This window comes from Bombus vancouverensis, chromosome 2 (assembly GCF_051014615.1).
Source record: "Bombus vancouverensis nearcticus chromosome 2, iyBomVanc1_principal, whole genome shotgun sequence".
In the NCBI taxonomy this organism is placed as follows: Eukaryota; Metazoa; Arthropoda; class Insecta; order Hymenoptera; family Apidae; genus Bombus; species Bombus vancouverensis.
This window is the reverse complement of record NC_134912.1, coordinates 15,635,799-15,659,278: the sequence shown is the minus strand read 5'-3', so window position 1 is coordinate 15,659,278 and position 23,480 is coordinate 15,635,799. Positions and strand designations below refer to the sequence as shown.

Genomic DNA, 23,480 nt, shown 5'->3' with positions numbered 1-23,480 from the left:
AATTACCAAGAATGTTTACATCTCCGATACTTTGATTTTTTTAAACTTTATTTGTTCTTAAAACGCCGTTAGAAGTAAAAGATTATTATTTACATTGATTGAATCAGAAGTAGAGTGTTATAATTAGCCTAATATGATTCGATACAACAGCTGTAAACTGATCTATGTTTGCGAGGAGTTCCATAATTTTTCAAAGTCGTAACAAGTCAGACAAAAAGTTTTTACAACTATATTTAATCGTTTTTCACGAAAAACTTAACTAGAATCTAAACTAGATTAACTAGAATCTAAACGTTCAAATGCTCACATATTTCTAAATATCTGCTTTTTTTCAAATCTTAATCTGTATACTTGATTCATTAATTCAACTTCCTTATACATTTTCGAAGCAAACAATTCTTGCAATTTACAAATTAAATGTTTAAAAATGTTAATTATTATAAAAACTTTCCTGTCTTGTATTTATCTATTTCTTATTTGTATGTTTCTCAAAATGTTATAATACAGTTTCTCAATGCTTGTATTCGTTGATATTGCGTCATTACCTACACAATCCTTCTTTTGTTTCCGACTCACTCACTTTGAAAAACAAGAGAAATTGCTTGCCATACATAAATCGACTGTGTCTTGTCGCTCATAGGAAGTAAACATAATCTACATACCAGTTTACCTTAATATCAATTGGACTAGATCGGAAATATGAATAAATACTAAACGTATACCATACATTCGAGAGAAATTATATGCTTGACTTAATTAACACATTCATTCTATAAGTAATTAATAGTTTGTTGTCAAGTAATTACATCTAACTAACATTTGTATTTATAATATTTATACGCGTCGTGTTTCTTGTAATAATTCTGACATAGAGTATTCATTCTTCAATATCATCGCACGGTCGATTCTATATATTATATGATATTACATACGTATGTCTCAATGTTTTGTACAAACACCTCGTAACATTCTGTACAAGCAATCAAAATTGAAAACTTATTTTTAACAAAGAAGAGTCGGATAAATGTACCAAATATTAATTTCGTCCTGTACATGCGTATTCTTATATCAAAGACTTTCGAAGAAAATTGCCAAATTATCAAACTAAAATTAAGTTCAGTTATATGCATAATGAAATTAAATGACTTGCATATAAACTGTTACTATAACGTAAACTCGAAGAATCTAATAATACAGTTGATGAAACGACCTAATCGTTATCTTCGGTTGTTATACAGATAAAATTAATAAACTATGGCACGACGCTTGTCTATGCTCAATTATTCGGAACATATTGAAGATTACTTAACGAATAAAAACTTAAATTTAAAGTATCTTTAAACCACTTTTGATCGATCCACAGAGTGTCTTTTTTATAAATTCATACAAGGTAATATACATAATTGGATATTTAGGCACCTATTGGGAATGCAATGTAAAAAACACATGCACTCTCTTTAGCTTGAGTATTTAATACTTATACTTAATAACTGGTTAAACGGGATCATTGACAAAAATATTCGTAACATGGGCTTTTATTTTAAATTATATCTTAATAAAATTAAATTGAGTCCTATCCTGTTAAGGATGCAATCAATTGTAGAATGTCTGGTTTCCTTCTTTAATTGTGCGCGCAACACAACTTTCATAGTATTAGTATTTGATAATTACGACTAAGAATGTTAGAAAGTGGAATTGACATAGCAACTTGCAACCTTAACAATGCACTCCAATCGTTTACGCATGTCAATGATGCTGACAAACGAATTAAAAGCATGAGCATACATTTTTAATCACACGCTAAAGTTAAAGAGGAAAAAGAAACTCACAGTTATACACCGAAGTACGTTTCTGGAATGTAAAGTAACATTTCACAATTATTTTCTATTAGTAACTGTCGTCACACGTTGTAATTGTACAAAAATGTATCAGGCTCCTCTCTTATTTTATATTTGGTATTTCTACGCATAATAATATAATTTTTTGAAATTGATGACATTATCAAAGTATGACATCTATTAAAACAGACATTATAAACAATTGTTATAGACTATCCTATATTGCTATCGTTTAAAATGGTTTTTACATAATGTAGTAATAGATTAGATACAACAGACAACATTAATCAAATCTTACAAAGAGCATAAATAAATACTTATATATATATATATATACGAGTTTAAATACGTATAGTATACGCATGTCTTTTGAAGAGTACAAGCATGGCACTTAAGTCAGGTAAACTTATTCATAAGTACGAAAAAACGGATTAAATTGCCAACAATAATATGCAATGTAATTTTACTTACAATAATGTTGCACAACGTTTGATTTATTTTTTGGATTGAAATTGATCCAGTAATTACTAAATATAAATATGCCATACTTTTCGTTAGTAATACCTTTTAATAACTTTTTTACATATTCTGAATTTTATTCAAATTTAATATGAATACTCATGTTTCTATCATGAACAATAAAAACTACAAAGTACAAATAATTGTAATAAATAACGTCGATTATATAATGATCTTATACAACTGACTGTCATGGCTCTTTTTGTATAAAGATATTACTGTTTTCCAACATGATCAGAATTGTACTTATACAAATAAATTATTTATGGATTAAATCTGATACTCGTTGGAATTTATAACATTTAAAGTAAACTTAAAAACTTGTAATTGAAAAAAAGAGAATATTAACATATTTATGTTTTGTGACATTACAATTCCATGAAAAGTATAGATATTTACAATGCGACGTAAACTAAACTACATTTTAATCAATTATGTTAGCATTTCGTTTATCGCAAGTAAGAAGTAAACTGTAGAGATAATATACGAAGACAAAAAGGAATCTTGGTTCATAATTTGTTGTAAAAATAGAGTCAAAGTACTTGTGCAACGTGTTCTTCTGTTTCATATTTGAAACGAAGAGTACACAAATGTGGGATATGCATACTTACGTCGTAGAACAGTCTTTTACGGTAGACGAATGTTAAAATTTGTATTTCATTAAATGTAAGAAATTACTTATATTATGCAATTTAAATCTGTATATGCAAAATCACTACCTTCCTTAAAAGTCACTTCCAATTTTGTAGTAACTCTTTGGTAATTCAGAAGTATACTCCAGGCGCAAATGATATGACACACTATGTTAGCTTCTGATGGCAAAATTACATTATCTTCCATGACAGTTCTGCGACCCTTAAGAAAAATTCTAAATATATTGGAAGTTGTCTTTCGTAGCAAGTAGAGGCAACTTTTCGATGCTTTGTTTATGATCGAAACTATGTAACCAGTCTGAGCTGGGCTTTGCTTTTACTCCACAGAAACTTAAATTACAAAAATCAGCCGCATTTTGAAGAGCGCCACGATGGAAAGGATTCCCTTGTTTGAAGTGAGCATAGCGTCCCGCGTTCATACGTTCGTTTGTTGTCATACCAAGAACCATAATCTAGTAAATAAAAAATATATATTATGGTGAGAAAATAAATTGTCGTAACTCGGTTGATTATATAGACCTAAAGAAGATAAAATGAACAAACCTGATAACATTGACACGCGAGTAGCGTGCCGACCCAAAAGAAATGAAGGGCCGTATTTGCTGCAACCCACATTACCCAAGCATCGCATGTAGCCGTAGTAACTAGATAATTATCAGCAGTATGCCCTTTTGTTAAATTTGTCCAACACTCAAATTGCCAATACTGTGCACTAGCGGATAAAATAACAATACAGAGGCCTAATAATGATGCTAAAAATCCCAGAAAATACTTGTGATTATGCGCACCTAAGTTTTTAAAAAGAAAAAACGGATGTTAAAAATTGTAAGTACAACTGCGTTATTTGAAATTAGATTGTCTAAAGCTAATGCAATTTGAAACTGTGCTAGTTATATATGTTATTAACATAATAAAACCATCTTCCACATAAGTTTTTTGACATACCAATGCAATTATTAATCCAAGGGCAATGATGATCAAAGCGTGCAACGCATCGGTCACACGTAGAACAATGTTTAGATCTCATTGGTCTTCTAATCAAGCAACTGCTGCAAAATGATTGTGGTTCAAAACCACCAGACTCTGCTAATTCTATAATTGTCTGAAAACAATGAAAAATTGAAAAATACACTTCATCTACAAATAATGTAATCGTAATATACAGACTGTTACATTTAACTTATCCTCATGTGTAGCTGTAATTACACCTGGATCACCCCTCCAGGATTGTAAGAAACATATCCAGAGTGGTACAGATCCACCTACTAATAGTAACCATAGATACCATGCAGCATGTATGCCTAACCAAAATATCCATGTTATATATATCCACATCTGTAACAAATGATCGTAAAAGATGTTGATTATGAAAATGCTAATGTTATACAAGTTACATATAAAGTAAAAAGTTATTGAAAGAACACTAAATCTGTATGCTATTTTTAATAATATTAATTTAGCTTTCTTATGTCTTGTGATAAGGCACTTGTATCTAACACGTATTGTGATAAGTCACTTGTATCAGTTATGTAAAAGTTGATATCTGATATAATTCAGTCACTTCTCTCTACACAGATTTGTAACATTATTTAATTCTAAGACTTTAATATAAAGGTCTAGTAATAATAAATATGATACGTCCTTTTGAATACTCACCTTTGTAGCCAAATAGATTGACATTGGTATAATATGAAATAATCGTTCGTCAAAGATAAAATGATTAGCTAAATACAGTGCTATATAAAGAGTGATAAAGGCACCTATTTTTATTAGATAATCCAATCCACTTTGAAAAATCATTCCAATAAGATAAAAAACTATAAATGGTGTACTGACCATGCAATACCAGCGTATTCTCTGCAAGAAATATAACTTTAAAGAGCGAAATTAGATAAAAATAATTAGAGTGCACACCTTATCCCTACACCATATTCGTGTTCTGCCCTGTTTTTCTCTGATTTCTTGACTGATTTTATGTCCTAACCAAGCAGCACCAATATGACGATCCAATAATGTCATTGGTGTTTCATATAGAACATTAGGTCGATCCAAAGATGCACCATGATGGACTAGCGTTGATATAGCTGTACTATTCTCAGCTATAATAGCCCAATGCAAAGCAGTATTACCATGTAAATTATCTGCGAGCAAATGAGATGCTCCTAGAGTCAGTAACAAGCGTGTTGGATCTAAACTGTAAAAGGAAGAACTTCAAAGTAAACAATATAATGTAATTCTAAAATTTTCACAAATAGATATTTTCATTTTTCTTTCACACTTACCTATTAACTTTATAGGCACTCCACATGAGGGGTGTCATTGCACTTCTGTCTGGCATATTTGGATTTACTCCTTTTGCAACTAGATAAGCTACAATAGAGGTATGACCAAATTGAGCTGCCAAATGAATACATGAAAATCCTTCAGAATCTCTAAGAGTTGGATCTGCTCCTGCTCTCATTAATATCACAACTGTAGATAAATGACCTTGTCTGGAAACAACAACTTATTTTATTTGCTAAAAGATTCATTAGATTCCATCATAAAATCGATTTGAATCATAATTTAAAATTAACCTTGTAGCCCAATGTAGTGGTGTGGAAGCAAGTTCACCACCGATTGCATCAACAACAGCTCCCTTTGCAATTAGATATTTTACTATGTCTTTTCGATTATTTATTGCTGCCCAATGCAATAATGTTACGGTTTCTGAATCTGGCTGATTTACATCAGCACCAGCTTCTACTAATTCAGTCACACGATCCAAAGCTCCATACTGTAAAAAATTAATTTCCCAAATAATAAATATTTTTCAATGCCTAAGCAAATAATTAGCCAAATAATAGTATTTGAAATTTAATTACCTGAGTTGCTCTAACAATGTCAAATGAACTACAATCCTGTGCCGGAGGTCTAACAGGTTCTTGATGATGACTACTTGGATCATCAGGTTCCCCACTACCCTCGCTTTGACAGGCAGTTTGTATTTTTAATGCATACATGTTGAATTTATTAATATTAACTTGGAAATCAGGCTATAGATACAAGAAAGGTCTGTGTCCAAAAATAAATTTTTAAAATTGATTTATCTTGTAAAATGTAACTGAAACAGTAACAATATATTGCTCTATTAAATTTTATCTTCTAAAATTTTTCTAAACATTATTCATTTCTCTAATAATTTTTATCCTATTATTTAAATATCAAAGTACCATTTATATAGTCATTTATTATTAATAAATAAACTCGAACAAATTTTCGTATAACTTTTATATTAAAACATGTTTAATTTCCTAGCATAACAAGTTCTTTACATATTTAAATAAGAATAATAGATATTTACATAAATACTTATGACTTTTATAAATTTATATTACGATCAGTTTTATTGGTACTTTGTCACATGACATCTTATTAAATTATTAATACTTCTATAGACCATATTATAAATGAAAATCTTCACGATTCCCCTTATTTGACCTTATAAGCTACATCGATCGAAAATATAAAACATTATCAAGTAAAAAGTTGCTAACGTTATAACATACGAATGTCCTTCGTCTGACGATTAATATTATTCAATTTAACCTACAGTAATCAATTCATCGTTTGTATTCACCGTGTATACCGCGTTGTAAATACGATGTGTATTATGGCGTACATCGAGCATATTGACAATCGATTCGGTATTCGCGTCAGGGACTAATGATAAACGTCACAATGAACGATTCTTTCCCATTATTGAGAAATTTTCGAATCACGTTATTACATGGAAGAATCTTACTTCTCTACCGAAGTTGTTGATACATATATAATTACAAAAGAATATAATTCTTGTAGTTATCCCAAGGAGGGGGCAATATAACCGTTAAACATCAAGACAATTAATAAAAGGCAACTCCATGATAAGATTAAATTATTTCACAATATTGATGAGATGATTTCCGATTATATCTGTAAATACATCTGTGACTACTATTACGATGATATCATATCTTACCTCCTAGGTAATGACAACGGTGATGGTAGATTTGCATAGTATGCGGCATGCTACCCTCGAATACGTAGTAAAGGGTTAGATTTGTACTTAAAGGATAAACAGTGAGCGAGGGTGGGTCGCCGGCACATCGCATACAATCCAGACAAGTGTTGACCTTTTTTTCTTTCGTCTGTGGAAAGGATATTCTGCAATAACTTGCTGTTTCTCCTGCGACTCAGGTATGTCAGCACTGTTCTTATTCTCCTTATTTGTCACAGAATTTCATCGCCGTGAACGTTTCCTTTTTTGATGGAATTATTGAGCACAGGCCGCGTACCGGACCGATACACGATACACCTTTCGCGTCACATGTACGTACATTCTGCTATCTCAAATTTCACGAGGAGCTTCTTATTGACCAAACGGTTTCGCAAACAGCCCGATCGGTATCCGATACTCATCGAACGAATGTAAAGTCAGGTAAAGTTATCAGCGAGTCATCTGGCGGAGGAAGTAAATACGTACGTGTATATGTACGCGGTTGTTCTTTCTTTACAGTATCGCATGAACTTGACTTTACGTTTACCGATATCGATATATAAAGTAGGAACGAATTTTGAAATCGTCTGTACATATAGTTAATTAACAATAAATACGATTATTCTTTGTGATTTCTACTGCCTAAATTTGGCTTTACTATAAAGCAAGTTCGACGATTCGAAGCTGCAGTGAAATCAGAAAGAATATGCGGTCGATGAAATAGAATCTAACTGACAATTGAATCATAAATGTTTAAGAGGATGACTTTGGAATATGAGAGAAGGATTAGGACAAAACCTAAAAAAAAGGATAGTTTCTCGAATCTGTTTTTTAAAATTTTAAATAATTAACATTTAGAGCAAGTTGCTGTACAATTAAAGTTATATTTGCATTCCAATTGTTATCTTTAATCTTTCGCGCTCTCTATTGAGCATGATAGTTCAGCTGTATGAATATTAACATCCGCAAAATGTATTCTTAAATAATCACTAAATATATATAACACTCATGAAAGTCGGACAATTTTATAAATAAAACAAGAAACTCATCTATAAATAATTAATTTATGGTATAAATACACAATCTGTATTTCCAATTTATAAATTTAATAATAAATGAAATATGAAGTTTTTATTGGTTAAATTCTAACCAACCACTGATTGATCAAGTTCTTTGTTAAACGGCTTCTAATATTCATTGAAAGTCGCTCATCTAGTAAAATTAAAGTTCATGGAAAATCTCATCATCTGAAATTTGTCCTTTTCTATGCTCTATTTTCCCGCCGATTTTGTTACAATTGTAATTCGGCAGTAATGTTTTATCAACATACTGTATTTGTGAAAATAGTTCTTTTAATAGTTTAATTTTAGTGTATATATATATTATTTTTATTTTGGAATTCATACATATTTAATTCATGTTTTTCTATTTCTCGTATTACCTACATTTATCTGATAAATTATTGTTAGGTTATAACAATGTATCATTGACAGCTTCGTCGTCAACCTTGTCAGTTGATGTAATGTTGTAAAAAAGACTTTGATATTTAGATATATTTAAGTAAGATAATGTCACGATATACTTTTTTATTCGTTTATTTTTTATTTTCAATTAAGTATTCAATTGAGATTTATTTTAATCTCGTGTTTCTTTCTCATAAGGACTTCTGAGATGAAAACAATGGATAGCAATGAACAAGATGATTGCTCTTTGGAAGTAACTTCTGTCAAAAGAAAGAAAATGAAACAAGGTATTTAATTTTTAATAATTACAGTATTGTCATTATAGTTATTATAAAAATATAATGTAACAAAATGGGAAATTTATGCATGTAAAATATGTAATTTGAAATTTCAATGTAGCACAATTACCATTCCAAATGCGAAGTCCAGTACAGGCACCAAATGTTGTGCACAGTAGAAAGAGGAAATTAGCATCACCTTCTATGGAATGTAAAAGTCCGAAAGCAATGAAAATTTTGAAGAATAATTTAAGTAAGGATAGTGTAAATAGTGAACCGAATAGCACGAGTGTCGATACAGAAAACAAAGATATCGATATTATAAAAATAGTAGAGGATCCACCCACAGAAACTGAAAATGCAAAAGAAAATGCATTTAGTAAAGAAAAAGCTAGCAGTAAAACCAGAACTTCAAAACAAATTGTAACTGGCCAGAAAAAATTAGAGAAACAGGAGAAATTAAAGTCAAGTCCTTTAACAAAGTTCCTTCAAAAGACTGATAAACAAAAAGATGCCTCAAAAGAAGAATCTGAAATTTCTTTCCAAGAGAAGAACAATGATTCGATAGAAGAAGTTGAGGAGAGTTCTAACAAAGCAACTAAAACCAATATAAATACACCAGGGACAACCAATAATCTAAGCAATAAAGTAGAAGGCTTACTTTCAGTTGCCAATAATTCTTTGTGTCAGTCTGATTCCGATCTTGCAGTTTTATCCTCTGATACCGAAGAGAAAGACGAAGAAACCAAGTCATCTGCAAATACGATGACAGATACACCTAGTACATCGCAAACTATCAAAACTCCCAAAATAGACAAAACAAAGCTGAAGAAATTAACGCCTAAACAAGAAGAAAAGAGATTATTAAATGCTAGAAGAAAAGAAGAGAAGAAACGATTGAAAATGGTAAATTGGGACACTTATAGCGCAGATATTTTATTTTGTTAATTTAATTATCAGTTAATTTTATCATTTCATTTATTTATTAGGAGAAGGAAAAGAAATTGGAGGAGGAACGACAAAATCGGAAAAAAGAAAAGGAAGAGAAACGAAAACAAAAAGAGGAAAGGGGGAGAGTTGAAAGAGAACAAAAATTAATGGAAAAGAAAAGGAAAGAACAAAGGAAACAAATGGAGATCGAGTACGGATATTTACTATTGTAACATTCATAACTTTGTAAAAATATATAGTTGTTAGTTTTCAGTAATATGTATTTACAGACAAAGACAGAAAGGAAGACAGGCAAAGGAGGAGGAACGTCGAAGAAGGGAAGAAGCTAAGGAGGAGGAAAAAAAAAGAAAAGAGGAAGAAAGGTTGGAAGCAGAGCGCAAGAAACAGAAAGCAGCCACGACTTTCACCAGTTTTTTCGTTGCTAAGAAACAAGAAAAATCAGTCGAAGACGAAAGCACGAATGAAGTGAAGAATTTCATGCCTTTTGAGGTAAAGGGAGATATGAAGATAGCTAAAGTCTGTAGAAGATTCTTAACCGAACAAGAGAAATTGTTATTGGACAAAATGTGCAATGAAGGAAGCACACAAATGGCAGATTTGTATCTTAGTGAGATTAAGGGTAAAAGAACAATTCCACGCAAATCGTCGAAAACTTGGCCGCTCGAAACGAAAGATGATGTAATTTTATTAGGTAAACATTATTCTTTCTTATCGATCATTCATATAATTGTACATCATAGTTAATCACATGTCGTTTCCTCGTAGACGAAGAAAATGATGGCAGCTCGAACATTGTGAATCAAAATGTTATTGTAGAGATGCGACGCCCTAAATTGCTACAATTTTCTGAAAATCAACGTCCACCTTACTGGGGTACGTGGAGGAAACGCAGCAAAATTATCAATCCTCGAAGGCCCTTCTCCAAGGATACGGTAAGTCTGAAATTCCATTTATTGCATAAAAGCTCTCACTTTTGATGATATATATATGATGCTGAGGCACATTTGCGACGATGATTAGGCGTATTTTTGGTATATCTAGCAATAGTCTTTATCAAGAACTTGAGGTTTTCACAGTTTGGTTCTAACTAATGTTGTATTTTACAATTACTCGCTTAAATCGTATTAAATAATCAACAAACAATTTATCGTATTTTCAACAATTTATTGTCGCATTATAAATTTTGTCACTTAATTCAGTTTGAATTATATTTTCTCTCTAAAACTTCAACACGGAAATCATTTTCCACAATTTGCACGCATCGAGAACTAAACACTTTCTTCCCGATTTCCCGATTAAATATCATCGCAAGGAAGCAACGAAGCTGCAAATTCGAGAAATCCGAAAGAAAATTCTTCCGACGCTCAATACCATCATCGTCAGTTATATTATATAAGATAAATTGACTAAATCTCCGCTGGTAGAATGGAATTCATCTTTTCTCCGCGTAGCCCTCTTCCTCCGTGAAACAATGGGTAAGCGTTCTTTCTGTGCACTTTACGATGTTTGGCTAAGTGGTCGCTGCGCGCGAACCTCTTCGAGCACATTTCGCATGGATAAGGCTTTACGCCTGAGTGCGATCGTCTATGCCTGGCTAGTTCATCGGATCGGCTGAAACGCCATCCGCAACCGGACCACGTGCAGGCAAATGGTTTCTCGCCTGTGTGCCGACGTAGGTGAGCTTTCAAGTGGGACGCCTTTGCATAGACCTGGAAAAATAGTTGTTAGATTTTTATTTTCTCAATTCTAATATTTAAAAATTGATAAATATAGTCTTCGAATGTCTTATTGGGACATTGACCAGATATAGCGTACCTTGACGCATCCTTGATAAGTGCAAGGAAAGCATCGATCCTCAGCCGCGTTTGCCAAACTGCGATTAGTGTAGTCGTGGGTTGCTAGTGCCGCGGCAGCTGCTGACGAAATATTTTCTTCTACTTGATTATTGTTATAATCTTAAATCAATAGAAACGATTTTTGCTGAATGATTCCGAATTGAAACAATTTCTTCATTTTTTAAGGTACATTAAAAAAGCTACGATGAATTATTTCATAAATTTGCTCTCGAAATTTTAGGACAACTCGGTCAGAAGACAGACACGATTTCAATCCGACAGCTTTCTCTAGTACGATAATTCTGGAAGGTGTTCGAAGCTTACCTATACCGCTGGTTTCCAAGGTATCATCGAGGGCTCTCAAATCGATCCCAAGCACCCATAATGGTTCCTCTCGTTGAAACGTTTGCTGTGGGTTGGGCAGAGGAAGGTGTAGAAAACCCTCGCAGCCTGCTGTGCACAACGGTGTCCTGTCTGGAAGACCCGAGTTCCAGCTTCTGTCTAAACACCATTCCAACTCCGAGTCTAACTCACTCAGTTCGCTTAGTTCGCTTAGACATCCTGTACCTGACAGAAACAGCGTTTGTCAATCATCGTTCAACCTATCCTATGAACGCTAAAAGAGCATCTATCTCCTTGTCACTAGCTACCTGACAGTGGCGTTGAATTGTTATCAGACCACTCGTTCCAAGATGTCTTCGCCGGACAAGTCAGATCCGTGTAACACTCGATCGTGTTCCCTATATTATTCGATCGATCGACGGTCTCCGAGTCATCGCTGCGTGGCGTCGTTCTGCAAGAGGATGCCTCGTAGTCGCATGCGAAACTCGTGGAATTCGTGGAGAACAGTTGCTTCTCGACACCTGTGTCCATGGTCAGGCCCAACGCGGAGAACAACAACTCGTCCGTCATCTGTGACGAAAACAAAGAAATAAGATAAAATAAGAAAGAAAAACAAGAGAATTGGTCATATGGAAGATCGAAGAGGATCGTTGCAACGATGACAGCTAGAAACAAAAACAAAAAGATGATCGATTCACGAGTAACGTAACGGGACTGTTTATTGTTGCGAGAGTTGCTTGTTTCAGATTAATCGGGCTGGTTTCTTGGTGATACCGGCAATAAGTCAAGCGGCGCGAACGCTCTATATCTGTTGATTAACATTCAATTCTATTTTAAGTTATCAGGCACCGAAAGAAAGAGGGAAACAACACGACAACTGCGATGGTCACCATCGTTGTTGATTCTTGCCTCTTTCCCAACTATTTCATCTTTATTCTCCATTTAAGTAATTAATAAGATGTTAATCGGCTTGACGATTAGAATTGTTAATGATAGCTATCTGCGTTTGCAGTTCTGTTGTACATCTTTTATTATCCGAAGGTACGCGATTAGTCGGTTGTCAGCTTCTACTTACGTCGAACATCGCAGCCTCTTCTATCATCTTGTCGGCTAATCGATGCTCTGTCTAGTTAAAACCAATGTCTCATAAAACTACGCAGTCCGTGACGTTTTACTCTTCTCTGTTTGTCTTCTTTATTTGCGTTTCATATGTAATTACTCACTATTAATCACTGTCTTGATTTCCTACGCGCATTATCACTTCCGATTGCCACTGTTACAAAGTTGCCGATTCCGCGCGCCACCAACAAATCGGCGCACGCTTTCGATCGTCCTTCCAAACCCTTCTTTCGAAGCTTCTAAATATCCCTCTGAATTTTGCAAGCGTTAAACCACTGTCATCCTCGGTGAACGAAACTAAGTCTCGAAATTTTCTGCAATAATAGAATACTTAACGTTTCCTTTCTAACGCGATATAATTTCAACTGAAATATCAATGTATCGTGAATTTTCTATTAAACCACCCTTCCGAATCTTCTAATTCTAGCTGTTATATCGCACTATAGAACGAATCAAGAAATTAACGAAAGAACAACGAAATATCAAACGATCGTACAATCTTCTATCTCGATTTGTCCCTTCTGGAGAACTTAAGGAACGCGTCCTGGGAGACTTGGTGTTCGCGTGGAACTGTCGAGGTCGCGCGACCCACCCTTTCGAACGCTTCGCGGCCGTAGAACGCGTGGAGACTGCGACAGCAAGTCGATCTCGATTCCGAGAGAAGACGCGGTGCTCGTGGTGTGGCTTGTCGCCACACGGGCCGAGATAATCGAGGCTGTGCCACCCGGTCCCGTCGCCGTGCTTCTCCCAGGGGAGAAGTCAGTCCCAGAACACCGGCAGACGCGCCAGCGAAACGGCTTCCTGGCTAATTGGCTCGTCACGGCTCGCGCTTATTTACGACGCCAGTCACCCCCGATAATCGGCCATGAGCGACGTGTCCGTGTGGCCCTGGGCCTATTCGGCAGGACCGTTGGTGTTCTCTTCGCGAAATCGCTAATCGTTGTTCAACGAATCACGTCGAGGAGCACGTGGCCCGTCGATGGCCCTAGAAGTCTGCAAGTGACGATGACGTTGGCGGATGGCGATTTCTTTTTAATTGTACCGTTCGTAGGAGAAATTTTGCGACGTGGTCGACGGTTTGAATGGCACACGACTGACATACGGTAGTTGACAAAGATATTCCAGCAATTGTAGAAGCCTTTTATAAATACGTTGTACGGGGCATTTTGAAAAATTGAATAATTGATTGATATCGAATAGATTATATTATCGAGAAGTAGTTAGCCAGATGTAGAGCGTGTGCGTGCATCTGTCAGTTCGGATAACGACACGTCGACGGCGAAAATCGTTGAGTTGACGACAAAAGGAAGCTCGAAGGAAAAAGAAAAACGTAACAAGTGGCGAATCGGTAAAAGCCGGTTAACTTATGACGAGAGAGTTTAAACGCTTAACCATTGTGCCGGTATATCAGTCAGAATAGAATCAAGTGATAGATCAAGCGAATAAAGTCGCAGAGTCGTAAAATCGAGTCGAGTCGAGTCGAAGAGACGAGCCGAAAAATCGGTAATTGTTTGAATGTTGGGTTCACTTGCTGAGGCGTGGCACCGAATCATTTGTTAAAAATTACCGTAACTTTGTGTTACATTAATACATTTTTCATCAAACGCAGTTCTCATTTACCAGTTCGCGTCGTAAGATCACAACTACTCGATTTGAACTACTATTTTTCTCGACGAATCTGATTCTACACAGATCATTTTTGCAAATGTATCGAAGACCTTGATTTTTGGCAGATATTCACTAGTCGCGCAGATTTTTTGCTCGTCTGTGATCATAGTAATAAAACAGTTATCTAGGAACAGTTTTATAACTGTCTTGGGACTACCATGATCCCTTGAAGAACGTCCAAGCGAAGGAACAAAAAGTTTAGCTTTTTTTTTCATTAAATCCTGCATGTACCATGAAGTAGACAAAAAGTTCGTTATTAGCTTCTAGTTTATTCAAGATCGGGATATTTTAATCGAAATAATTGGATGTAACATAGTACATTTCCAAAGAATGTATCAATGGGGCAACGATATTATAATTGCAATGGCTTTGACCTAGAGTGACAAAAAGGAGCAGCAACCGATAATATGGTTCGAAGTCAGTGGCAGTAACAGTTAGATCGCGTTCGTAATACGGTTATCCGTGTCGGAGGAAGTTGACCTTAGATACAAGGAATATATTTTGCATTCAATTAAAATGTCAAGAACACGTTGCAGTGAAGAGAAGAAGTGCAACGTCTCGACCTTGTGCTTTCGAGCTTAAACTCTTGCAATAATCTTCACTGTTTTGTTTCTTGGTTTTCCTTTTTATCTTCCTCTCTTTTTTATTTTTTAGATCGTATAAATAAGAATCGTCGTAATCACTGAAATTTCTGTACAATGTATTTTTTATATGTACTTTAGTTTGCATAATTGGGTCACTGGAATAGATTTGAATTTGCTTTGGTAATTATAACGACAAAGCATTTTTCAAATGCGCAAATCATTATTTTTTTCCTTGTTTACCTGAGTATAGAATTACATAAAAGTTGGGGAATATCGGAGGAATATCGGTTGGATAATGTTCTTTGCGAGCGTAATATGGCACGCCGCTTATACAGGGTGAACCAAAAAGTGAGTTCATAATTTCTAGAGTGGATAATAGGTATCCTAATAAATATGCATCGAAATATTAATAGTTTCAAAGTTATAAACAATGTTTTGTTTAATAACTGAAAACGAGTAATTTTCTCGCTTTAGCAGCTATCGTACCGTATACGAAATAATGGATTATCCGTTTAATACAAAGTGCCGAGTGAAATAGTTAAGTCTGGCAATCTTTGAAAGACTATGCAGATGTCAAGCGTGGAAATAGAGGGAGGACACGTAGGAGACCTTTTGCAGGCAGGAAAAAGAGAACCGATAAGATGATCCGCTGTTTCGATCTGAGACGAGAAAGTTACTTCCTTTCATGTTGAGCGAAAAACTGTTTATTATTTTCAAACTATCAATTTTTTGACCCACGTTTATTAGGATCTTTTTCGTCATTTGGCAAGTACCGTTTACCCTAGAGCTTTGAACTCTATTTTTGTTTCACTCTATAGATATCGTTATAGAAAACAGACCATCGCTCGTCGATATCGATGTATCGATTTCTTTCGAACCGAGAGGGGATTATATCTTTACGTAAATGCTCGTTATGCTTTTGGAATACGTCCAGGGAAACCTACGTCCACGTCAGAAATTTCTTATCTGCGACTGCCCGAAAAAGCAACGCGAAATGACAGTATTTGAAATGGTTACACATATCTTCTAAAACGATTCAGTGGAGAAAGTATCTATTCTGATTTTTTTAGCAGTTACACGCGTTAAACATAAATATTCATTGTTTTACTTAACAATCTGACCTTGATCGCTCCGTTTGTTTTTCTATTATCTCTTTTTTTCCTCCGTATCTTAAGACGACATCCGCTAGCGTATCTCGGCAGAACATCAATACCACCCCGCATCTCTATTTTTACAGTTGACATATCTTCTCTCTATTAATTATAAATTAACGTGTCCTTCTTCCTAGATAATACATATCACAAAACGAGCAATAAATTTTTCTCGTTCGTCCTAGCTTCGTAGATATCGACGTCGTACTTGCCACAAAATATTCTAACGAATCAATCGAAGATCGAAAGAAACGAAGATCGTAACACAGTGCAGTAATTTTATCCGCCAAGCGCTGATTCTCCTGACGCATCGTAATTACATTTTTATTTTATCTGTTAGACACCGATTGGTATGTGGTTTAACGATACTTGTACTTTTTTTATCGTTTTACGCTAATTTAATCCGTAGAGAATTAATCGATTACGTGGCTTTGTTAACGTTGCCTATGAGTTTTCCGAATAAAAGAGAGATATCGTACGGCCGTTTATCTAACTGACGCACTCTCGAGAAACGTCGTCGCGTTGCGACTGATTGTCGACGGTTTAATTGAAATATCAAAAACTCTATACAACTTTGCGCCGCAACGACGATCCCCTCTCTCTATCTACCCTCTAGAGAGATTTATTAATTGCGCTGCTGGTTGCGTCACCGTTTGCAACCGATAAAAAGCTTCGAGATTCATTTCGCTTGTCGATATCTTCATCGTTCTCGCTTCAGGCTCGATCGCTTCTTTTTTTTCTGCCAACATTTTGCCAGCAGATCGTGGCTGAATGTCTTGTTTCAACTAACTTTTCGTTACACCAACGAATCGCTTTCCGAACCAGTTCTATTTCTATATCGCATAATTTTACACGCGAGTTTTACACGCAAGTTCGTCTAAAAGTTTCGCGATCTTTAATTAACGTTTGGTATCTCGGTTAAATTAACAGCGATTGTATTTCTAGGAGCTTATTTCGCTAATCTCGTCGATTCCGCTATCACGGTGTCACTTGGCACGTCTTCAAAACGCGATTGGGATAAAGTTCACTGTTTTGTTTTCAAGCGAATAAAACTCAGGGGTATCTCCGTTTAATTGCGATAATTATGTCGATAAGAGCCACATACGTTACTACTATGTACGTATTGCCTATGTGGGGAAAAAGTAGCTTGTTTAATTTGTTAAGGCGTCCATGATCTAGTTTCGAAGATGAGATACAATATGAACGTTTATAAGATGAGATACGAACAAACAATTAAAGAAACTTAAACATCGTGGAGATGCGATCGATGTTGCGGCAATGAAGAAGGGCGGAGCCAGCAAAGGCCGCGTATCTCAGCCGAATATTCGGATAATAAATCAATTCGACATGCAGGGATTTAATCTCCGGTGTGCAACGTCAAGAAGCACCGGCTATAATCTTAATGGGGCATAAAACAGCCATTACAGATGGCCCGATGGGTGACAACACGCCGTAAATAATCTACCACCGCTTTCGCCAGGCATCGCTCTAAAGTTACGGGTCGCGTTCCACCGATAACTGCATTTCCTCCGACGCGTCTTTCCAGACGATGCCTACGATTTTCCAGGCGAAAACCGATTAAACGCATTATCATTTCTTCAAATTCTTTCCTCCATTCGTTGAATCGATGAATTAAATTCCGCTAAATGCACGACTTCCACTTACAAGCGAGGTACTTACGTCGTTGCTCGAAAGCTTTGCAACGATTATTACATTTATTGCAAAACTGAGAATAGTTAAGTAATTATTAAAAAAAGGTATCTAATCTATTAGGATTTCTATTATAAACTGAACATGATTTCGAGTTCATAATTTACATTAAATACACAGAAGCTTTAAAGTAAAAACGTCTATCCTAAGATTCTTAGCCAGAGTGTCGATGTTCTTCGTTATTTCTGATTTTATCACTATTTTTTTTTTTTTTTTAATATATACAAAAAAATTGCGTAGGAAGAGCGATGATTAAATTTAACTTTCCCAACAGATTTCTTCTATAGGAAATAAAGTATAGAAAGAGAATTGTTTCCTATATATGGTTGTTCGATAAGGGAAAATCTTTGTGAAATTTCTCAACACCAGTCGCTCGGTGTCGAACGATCTCGTGAAAGTGTGAAGACCGACAGTGCAGAGGTAACCGGACATAATTTTTCGAGATACGTTTTATCGCTGCTTAAATGGCACTTGACGATACCGAATACGATCGCTGGAAAAGAGTCGAGGTACCGTGCTGGTGGCATGCATGAAACCGTATCAAATGTTCTGTCAACGCTAACATCGACCACGTTCACCATCCTTTCGTGTGTTACACCCTCTTCGTTATGTTGCAAACAATAGGAAAGAACAATAGGAAAGTAGAAAGCCTTCATTTACACTGCTATGATCCTCAGTATGTCGATTAGTATTGTTAATCCGTAGATAGATTATAGAACTAGATTTATCGATGTTATATTAAATATATTAAAATAAATTGAAATTCAATTGAAATTATGATGTTAGTGGAGAGTTAATACAATAATTTGTTGGATCCTTGGCATCGAAAAACGCTTCTAACGGTCGAAGAAATCGGCACTCACCTTTGCTACGCTGCCGAAAGCTGCTCAACTGGTGGTCGCCCTTTTCCTCTTTGTTCCTCTTGTTCGCCGGTTTTCCGCGTCACGCCTCGAACGATGGTTAGGTCGCCGATCATTCGCGATATTACGTTTCCCGCCGCTAATAAATTAATGTCAAAGGGAAGGTCCTGTAATTGATGCTCGCGCGGGGATCAAATCGACGTTGATTTATCGATCGAGCCCGCGCCTCGCGCCGCAAACAACAAGAAAACCAACGATTTATTGACTTTTCGGTCGGATGCACGATCGCCAGGATGTTTGGTTGGGTAGATGGGTTCTTTTCGTCGTCCAGTTCGATCGATCGATACGAGTCACAGCTCGTAAAATCGTATTTCTATCTTTCCAGACCTTCTCACGCAAAGAAACGCGATTGCTTTGCCTCTGTTTCTTCCTCGAGCTCGAACTTTGCAACGTTTCAATATCTTCGCCTTTGGATCTTTACCTTTGAGTTTCTAATTCTCTACATAAGAGACTATGAAGATTTATAATTTAGAATTAGATAATGTTTTAAATAAATCGATAAAAATAGCTACTGATACAAGCTACCAAGTTGCTTGCATCTGATCAAAAAATCATTCCATCGTTACTTCGATTCTTCATTTATGCGAAAAATCCGCAACTGGTTTTAAAATCCCATCCTCGAACGCTTCGTTTCTTCGGTGTCCAATGGCACTCGTCACTCACTTGGGTACAAATTTATTACGCAAGGAATAATTTTGCACTGCGTAAGATCGATCGATTGGCAAAATTCGCGTTTCCAGTAAACAGAGGAGATTCGTTTCCAAGTTTTCGACTGCTCGTTCAATTTATTGTTCTTGTCGCATGGCGACGATTTCGTGGTAACGTATCCACATCCACATTTCGAGAGCACCGACTCGTTGACGAGTATCTCTCGTCTCTCGACTAAGAGAATCGCCGAGAAGAGAAGAGCAGCACGTGCGCCGACGATATCACCCGTCAAGGAAGTCGCATTGATACCGACGTCCTGCTTAATCATATTTTACACTTCAGTGAAATCCCGTGGCCATGTTCGTAACTAAAATAAAGTCTGTGGAGAACGAACCGATAATGTTTTCACGAATCGCAATGAAAAATTCCGAATAACGATCGAAATCGAAGTTCCTAAGGAAATACGAGAGTACTTCAAGTTACTTTTGTAACGGCGAAAGAAAAGGAAAAACAGGTTTTGCCAAAAATTTATTCGACAAAAGCTATACAACCAATTGATTTGATTATCGTTCTATCGGAATATATATCGTAGGTCGATTAAAAATAATCGCGAAAGTTGCGCGTTAGCGTGCACGCTAACGCTTTTGACGAAGTTTCAAGTAAAGTTTAAGCAAAAATTGAAAGATACGTAACTATTACTAGCGTTCATTCTGCGTTGTCCAACTGTCTTCGTATTCAGCGTCCGTTTTTATCAGTGGCAGAAAAAATTCTCGATAAAAAAATGGTTCGAGCCTTTAATCGCATTTCGATAGATTATTTGTGAATCCATAACGCATCGTGTTTTGCACTTATTTCGACTCTTATCTACCATACGACGCTTCACATTAGAATCACGTATTTCGATTATACTTGTCGCATTCAGCTGTCAGATTTTATTTGAGAAATTTATTCTTCTGTTTTCAGCAATGGTTCAATTACGAGATTGATTCGGACGAAGAATGGGAGGAAGAGGAACCAGGCGAATCTTTGCGCGGCTCTGACGATGAAAAAGACGAGGAGAATCCGGAGGACAACGAGTATGATGTAGATAACGATTTCATGGTTCCTCATGGGTAAGTCAGTTCAGTTCATTCTTGATATTTAAACATTTATACATTTTCATCCGTTTGTAAATCTCCGTGTTTTTAATAATTCAGCTATTTGTCCGATGAAGAGCTTCGTGCTGACGAGGAAGACAAGCAAGACATGGTAAGTAGTTTTAAAATAAATAATAATCGATCGTGTCTATCGAGGGTAAAGTAAATAATTTGTTCATTTCCGTAGACTCCTGAAACACAAAAATTCAAGTTGAAACTACTCGGAGAACAATTCGAGTCCGAAAGGAACGCAAAGACCGCGAAGTTAAAGCCAAAAATAATAGGTTGTATTTGGAAAGGGTCTAAAAATGAATTTCAACCAAACGGTGAGTATTCGACATTTAAAATATACCTAACATAGCTGCTAGACGTCGGACCAGAAGATAAGCGTGAATTTTTATTTCTACAATTGTATCATAATGAGAAATATCTGACAATTATCTTCTGCTTGCAGTGCCACCAAGGATCGTAGACTTCTTGTCAGCTCGAGACGCCTGGGTATATGGAATACCGATACTACTACCAACCATGAACGAAGCCATGGCAACGAACGAGTGCAGTACTCCCACGCAACAGCAACCGCTGACGAGTTCAAAAAAGACACGATTTCCGGAAGCAGCTATACCGGATCTTATTCGATTAATACACGGGAATACATATAGCAGACGCTGTCTTGTAAAAGAATTCATAGCCTACTGGAGTAAAAAGAACAAGGGAGCTAAAAGTCAGCCTTCAAAAGCCAGTATACAACAAAAGATTCGCGAGATTGGCAAATGGATGCCGTGTCCAGAGAAGGGGCCGATGCATTCAAAGGCTTGTTGGTACGTTGACGAAAACATCAGGAAAGAGCACATCAACGAGGAGCTTCCTCTGCCAAATTGCTGGTCCTATATCCTAACACCCAAGAAGAAGAGAGATATCACGAAAATCAGATTATTCTTCTCTCCGAAATGAGATTATTTTAAGATTGTCTTCCAGTTATTCAAAGCGATGTGTTCAGAGCTTGGGAGAAGGATAGATTCGAGTCGTGTTTAGAAGTACGTTATTTAAGACATTTGCAATGTTTTAAGCTGGCATCTTAAGCTATTTAATAATCGAAATATCGATTTTGATGGACTGTCTCTTTGATTTAAAATCTGGTCATTTTTAACTGCAACTTGTTAAAATCGACTTGTAAGTTAGTTTAAATTAATTGGAATAATGCCATCGCTTTCTAAATATGGATCAATATGCATTTTGCTGTAATATTTAACAGGTATCGTTCGATCGCAAGCATCCAATTTAAATTAGACGCGAAAATTAGAACGAAATACCCCTAAAATAAAAAACTTAACTTCAGTTCTTACTCAACGTCACAAATCGTTGTGGGTTACTATTTACCATATAATTGATCAATGATTGATGAAATGGCTCAAATAGTACTTGGATTAACGCTACTCGTCGATTTAGGTAGTTCCTTCTTTAGTATACATTTAACAACGTGATTATCGATATTAACTAGAGAAGGTCGACATCGAAGTCACAATATACTTCATGTGATATATGTTTCTAATTGTACAATTGAAAGAAAGATCACGAACGGCGGAATGCAGTATCGTTAGTTTGTTAAAAAAGGACAAGATGGGAAGATAAAATGAAGCGTATAAAATTTATAGCTCGTTATACTGTTCTATTAATGCAGTTATACTTTTATAATAAAAGAAGTTAATAAATAAATCAGTGGAAAGCTCGTCACCTCCTGTCGAACTAATCGAAGAATACCATGATGTCCATTTTTTTTTTGCCCCTTTTTCTTTTTTTTTTTTTTTAACCCTCATCCATCGTTCTCAAAGGGTAAGTCAGAAAGGAAAGCGCGAATGGGGATAATCTGTTCGAGTAATGTGAATTATCCAGAGGATTCCATCGGCTAAAAACTTTTGCATCGGGCAGTAACGTTCGAATGGGTTAATGCATCAGACCAGGCTTTGCGGAACGTGGAATTGCATTCCGTCAAACAGTGCATCGGAGTTAAATAAAATAGCTGCAACGAAAAGTTTTGCACAGCATTCTATTATTGGCGGTCGACCGGAAGAGCGTATCTTATTGGAACGAAAATGATACAATATCGGGAATCGGCGAACGATAGAACCTTTCTCTTCGATTTGTCCATGAGATTCCATGGGAATGAAAATGTTTGGATTCTCCGTTCTCGATTACGATTGTTCTTTTTTCCATTCTTTCGTATGATTTTATCGCACCCATTGCATATGATTTTTTAAGAGATTTTTCAAGAGATTGCAAAAACCTGAAATCTTTGTGAAATGATATGTACATCGGATTATAACAGAAGTTGAGGATCGGATTAATGCCGATGTCCAGTGGCGAACTATATATATTCTTCTACTCTTATCCAGCCTTTATAGTCTTTTTGTATTTAGCTGGATGGAAAGCTTTTATTAATTTAATTATTAAAAGTTTTTAATATAGTTATAATTAAAATACTCGAAAATATCAAACAAAGTACTATGCTTCATTTAATTACCGATATCAAATTTTATACTTTATTATTAATTATCAATACGAAGCTCGCTTTTTTAAACGCTTTTTATATAATAAAAATGGAAGCTGCCACAATGGCGAATTTATATTTTGTCACAACTAGAACGTA

General features: G+C 35.7%; 3 protein-coding genes across 10 annotated transcripts; 1 reads left to right on the top strand and 2 right to left on the bottom strand.

Annotated features, from left to right (window-relative positions):
• Nucleotides 1-24: 24 nt before the first annotated feature.
• Nucleotides 25-7,149, bottom strand: Hip14 (palmitoyltransferase Hip14). Of its 2 annotated transcripts, none has more exons than XM_033344818.2 (10): nucleotides 7,011-7,149; nucleotides 5,875-6,113; nucleotides 5,587-5,786; nucleotides 5,293-5,502; nucleotides 4,925-5,219; nucleotides 4,667-4,867; nucleotides 4,184-4,345; nucleotides 3,956-4,112; nucleotides 3,554-3,798; nucleotides 25-3,462 (listed from the first exon to the last, which is right to left on the bottom strand). In XM_033344818.2, the coding sequence occupies exons 2-10, from the start codon at nucleotides 6,010-6,012 to the stop codon at nucleotides 3,226-3,228; spliced, it is 1,845 nt and encodes a 614-aa protein (XP_033200709.1). In that variant the 5' UTR covers nucleotides 6,013-6,113; nucleotides 7,011-7,149; the 3' UTR covers nucleotides 25-3,225. The 2 variants fall into 2 exon arrangements, with proteins under 2 accessions (XP_033200709.1, XP_033200710.1); XM_033344819.2 differs by having other exon boundaries at nucleotides 4,925-5,204.
• LOC117162838 (Chromatin assembly factor 1, p180 subunit) lies at nucleotides 7,097-22,591 on the top strand. 4 transcript variants are annotated; one of them, XM_076627706.1, is made up of 10 exons: nucleotides 7,097-7,228; nucleotides 8,690-8,778; nucleotides 8,891-9,675; nucleotides 9,759-9,910; nucleotides 9,990-10,411; nucleotides 10,486-10,652; nucleotides 20,661-20,809; nucleotides 20,894-20,945; nucleotides 21,021-21,159; nucleotides 21,288-22,591. In XM_076627706.1, the coding sequence occupies exons 2-10, from the start codon at nucleotides 8,700-8,702 to the stop codon at nucleotides 21,785-21,787; spliced, it is 2,445 nt and encodes an 814-aa protein (XP_076483821.1). In that variant the 5' UTR covers nucleotides 7,097-7,228; nucleotides 8,690-8,699; the 3' UTR covers nucleotides 21,788-22,591. The 4 variants fall into 4 exon arrangements, with proteins under 4 accessions (XP_076483821.1, XP_076483822.1, XP_076483820.1 ...); XM_076627707.1 differs by lacking the exon at nucleotides 7,097-7,228 and adding an exon at nucleotides 8,309-8,327; XM_076627705.1 differs by lacking the exon at nucleotides 7,097-7,228 and adding an exon at nucleotides 8,359-8,547.
• On the bottom strand, nucleotides 10,864-19,953 carry LOC117162841 (uncharacterized). 4 transcript variants are annotated; one of them, XM_076627708.1, is made up of 6 exons: nucleotides 16,845-17,090; nucleotides 12,973-13,330; nucleotides 12,206-12,467; nucleotides 11,880-12,122; nucleotides 11,536-11,675; nucleotides 10,864-11,429 (listed from the first exon to the last, which is right to left on the bottom strand). In XM_076627708.1, exons 2-6 carry the CDS (start codon nucleotides 12,997-12,999, stop codon nucleotides 11,127-11,129), a joined length of 975 nt encoding a protein of 324 aa, XP_076483823.1. In that variant the 5' UTR covers nucleotides 13,000-13,330; nucleotides 16,845-17,090; the 3' UTR covers nucleotides 10,864-11,126. The 4 variants fall into 4 exon arrangements, with proteins under 4 accessions (XP_076483823.1, XP_076483824.1, XP_033200712.1 ...); XM_076627709.1 differs by lacking the exon at nucleotides 16,845-17,090 and adding an exon at nucleotides 16,390-16,798; XM_033344821.2 differs by lacking the exon at nucleotides 16,845-17,090 and adding an exon at nucleotides 13,513-14,259.
• Nucleotides 22,592-23,480: the final 889 nt, after the last annotated feature.